The sequence below is a fragment of the Morone saxatilis genome, unplaced genomic scaffold (genome assembly GCF_004916995.1).
Source record: "Morone saxatilis isolate NCDOM2014 unplaced genomic scaffold, NCSU_SB_2.0 Contig18, whole genome shotgun sequence".
Taxonomy (NCBI): domain Eukaryota; kingdom Metazoa; phylum Chordata; class Actinopteri; family Moronidae; genus Morone; species Morone saxatilis.
Window position 1 is genome coordinate 25,128,318 of NW_023339740.1, and position 3,882 is coordinate 25,132,199.

Below are 3,882 nucleotides of genomic sequence, written 5' to 3' on the forward strand. Positions count from 1 at the left end.
CAAACCTGGGACTACGCTGGACATGGTAAGAGGGCGCATGGGTGGGTGTTTCAAGTAGGAACACGTTCTCCATGCAGGGGCACGCGGCAGCGCTGCGTATCGTGAGATGGCTTTTTGTCTTTTTTTTGGTCCTTTGTGTCTGTTTGTCCAGGACTCGATCCCTGCCCAGCTCTTCATCGTCGCTTCCTGGGCTCCATGGGGGAGGTGCAGGCTGCCGAGTCAGCCAGACGTCATCTCTGAGACCATGGAGGCAGATCCTGGCGGGGCCCGATGCCATCCACCAACATTCTTCAGGATGCCGAATCACACCTGCTGGTCACCTGTGACTGCGCGTTCGAGAGTCATGAACCAACAGCCCACAGGCTGTCTCCAAAGAGCAGTGCACGTAACTCACATATCAAACAAACACGCAGCCAAAGTGCTTCACAGAGCGACGGGATTAAAACGATAAAGAATTAAGATCTAAAATTAAATGCAAGGGGCGTGGGGTGAATTAAACCTCAACGCAAGTATAGAAACCAATAATCAGATTAAAAACTGAAATATTCTTACAATATCTGTTGCTTTATACTTGTACTACTATATACTATGAAAATCTCCTTCAGTTCATTAAATCTCTGATTATGCACAGCTACTCACTGTGTTTACACCAGACTGCTATAAAACAGCCGCACACGTTAGACGGGTCCGTTATATCTCAGTAATCTCAATAATCCATCCTTCCTTTCCAACTTTTTTAATGTAGTGGTTCATAATCGCTGCTGTGTCACATTTTAAGATTGGCTGTAACCACTTACAACAGGAAATACAGCAGAATTATGAGAGAATATTAATAATTAATGTTTCTCAGTTTGCCATTTTAGAAACTTTTAGGAAAAATCTTTTGATACTGATTTATTTTTCCTTTCAGGCTCATTGATCCTCAGACACAAGTCACTCGACTCAGGGTAAGATGATTTCTGTCTCCCTCTGCGTGGACAGCTTTGGCTTCAGACATGTTTCTAACGATTTACCGTCTCTTTCCTTCCCTCCTGCTCTCCTGCAGTTCCCTCTGTCCAGTGTGGTTCAGTGTTCGTCCCATCAGGACAACAAGAGGCTGTTTGGTTTCGTTTTGCAGTCGGCAAGCGAGCGGGGAGACAGCCGAGCCGTCTGCTACATCTTCGAGTCCAACAACGACGGAGAGAAGGTGGTCTGTGTTCATCTGTTAGTCCCACTGTCTCACACTCGGTCTGCTCCGTCTGATTCGTTTGTCTTCTCCCTCTGTTTCAGATCTGTGACAGCATCGGTCTGGCCAAGCAGATAGCCTTCCACTCTGAGATGGTGAGGCTGGTTTGAAACTTCATTACACCGAAGCTAATGCTAAACGCTGACTGACGACGGTAATGGTTACCTTCGGGTGTCGCCGTGGAGTTGAAGTGTTTTTGTCCTCTTGTTTTTGTTGTGTAGGACCGGAAGGCGGTGGAGAAGAGGAAGGAGCAGGACAAGGCCAAAGAGAAACAGCAGGAGGAACTCAGCAAACAGAGACAGATCGAGAAGGTGACCTGTAACCTTTTGTATTATAAACACATTTGTTTACTGGTACTCTTAATCAGTCTGTTTTACATATATTCACAGATTTAAGGGTCTGTTGTTGAAGAAATATTGTTGTGAAGCTCACTGACTCCACCAGTCACACAAAATATAAATAACTTTAAACCTTTACATAACTTAAACCAGTGACTTATATAAAAATCATCCCCCTGTACAGTTCTAGAGATCAAAACAGTTTTGTAGCAGGCTGTAAACATGTTTATTTCTGCTGTAAATCTGGGCATTTTAATATGAGGCCTTATGGAGATCGTTTGAGGAACCGCACTGAGGCTGCCGCTCGCCTAAAATGTCCCAGGGACATTTGTATTATGTCTTAATACATGTTAATACATCTTTAACCGGTCTCTTCCCTCATTTTGCTCCAGGATCTGGAGGAGCAGAGCCGTTTGATCGCCGCCTCGAGTCGCCCCGCTAACCCGCCCGGCTCTGATGGACAATTCCTAGTGCTTAGCAACAGCCAATCGGAGGACAGCGACGCCGGGGAGGAGGGGAAGAAGAGGGGCGAGTCTGAAGCCTAACAAAGCTGATGGAGGATGCATGTTTTTACCACCCAGGCAAGTCTCAGCCGGTACTGTCAAAGCAACGCCCACCCGCCCAGGTTGCTTGGGACGGAAACATGCGCTCCCTCCCTGCTGGACTCTGTTTGAAGTTTTGTTGTGGAGCCTGTCACTCTGAAAACGGAGGATAAACTAAACGCACCCTCACTATAAGAGGAGGAGGGGAGCAGGCGTGGAAACGTCTCGGCACAGACTTGAGTTTTATTCTGTGTGTAAAAAAAAAAAAAAAAACGCTGCTTTTTATACCGGCTCCACAGATATAGATTAACCTGTAAGTTTCAGTTTTTTATGTTTATTTTATAAAAAAAAAAAGAAAAAAAGAAGAGCTAACAGCAATGACAGAGGATTTAAAGCAAAGCATGTCCGGAATAATGAACCAGATCTGAAGGAGACGAGGAGAAGTTGACCACTAGGAGACCCCGAAGAGCAGCGGGACTCAGTGTGGTTGGGAGAGAAAGTGTGAGACACGATATTTTAAAACGAGAGAGAGGGAGAGCGCATAGAGTCTTATTTTGAAGAGTTCTTCCTGTTGTGATGTGTTCATCGACTGACCGTTTTTCAAAGCGTCCTGCAACCTTTTTTTTTTTATCTTTATCTTTATCCTTCCTTCCAAGTAGTCGCTGGTTTTCACTCATTTCACTGCAGAATGAAAATCAACTCAAAGTCTTAAAAGCTCAGCGATCAGTCGATCAATTGATTAGTCGATCGTCAAAATAATTCCTGTGATTAATCATCATTTAGGTTGTTTTTAATGAAATTGGCAAATATGTCTCTATTTGTCTATCAATTGGAAATACGATCAGCAAATCAACAGAATATAAAAATAATTGTTGGTTGCAGCCCTATTGATGTCATTATTGGCTGATTTATTGATGAGACTGATCGGAAAAGTCTTGCGTTGTCTCATTAGAACAGAAGCAAAGTCTCTGCGAGCTGATTTTCATAGTTTACAAAGATGAACTGAAGGCAGCGGCTGCGTGGGTTCAGAGCTCTACATCGTGTGTTCACGCGTCAGGTTGGGGAAATGTTTTTATCAGACTTATTAAGACTGGAGATCATTAAATCAGTTCTTTAGAGTGTTTAGGCCTCGGAAACACAGACACTGTTGGCGGTAACTGTTGCTACGGATACTGTAAACGCAATTATCTGCTGTTTTAAAATACTGACCACTGACATTCAGCAGTGGTTAAATTCTTCTTCTCTAGCCACAGTGAAAAGAGTTAGAGACAGTTATTTCAAAATTATGTTTTAAAAACAATGCTGAATCGTAAAATTGAGATTTAAGCTACAAATGTTATAATGCAGGGACTCTGTAAAGCCCCAATCAAGTCACTCATCTACACAAAAACATGTTTCCCCCTATAGTATGTCATATGAGAAGAAGGAGCCCCAATAATAAAACACTACAGACTTTATATTACAGTTTGTTCTAATAAAAGAAAAACACAGAGGAAAAAGGATCTATCAGGGACTTTTAATGCCAATATTAACTTTTTTAAGATCCAGAATAATTTAGTTTTTCTGTATTTGTTGACGTAATTGTAGAAAAACAACATATCATTAATGCTTTTGTCCCAGTTTGTTTGCAGTGTGGTTCCTGCCTCTTACTAAACGAACAGTTAACGCTCTCCCTTCTCGGTGCGTCTGGGATGTGAAACACTGCTCTGACGTATCGGAGGTCCGTCAACACGAGCACAAATCTGATCCGACGATCTCGCATTTATTTGAAAACGAA

At 43.0% G+C, this 3,882-nt stretch overlaps 1 protein-coding gene across 1 annotated transcript; it reads left to right on the forward strand.

Annotated features, from left to right (window-relative positions):
• The first annotated feature begins 820 nt into the window (after positions 1–820).
• Positions 821–3,882, forward strand: LOC118328313 (DCC-interacting protein 13-alpha-like). Its single transcript, XM_035661981.1, has 4 exons — positions 821–947; positions 1,046–1,320; positions 1,447–1,536; positions 1,956–3,882. Exons 2-4 carry the CDS (start codon positions 1,318–1,320, stop codon positions 2,106–2,108), a joined length of 246 nt encoding a protein of 81 aa, XP_035517874.1. The 5' UTR covers positions 821–947; positions 1,046–1,317; the 3' UTR covers positions 2,109–3,882.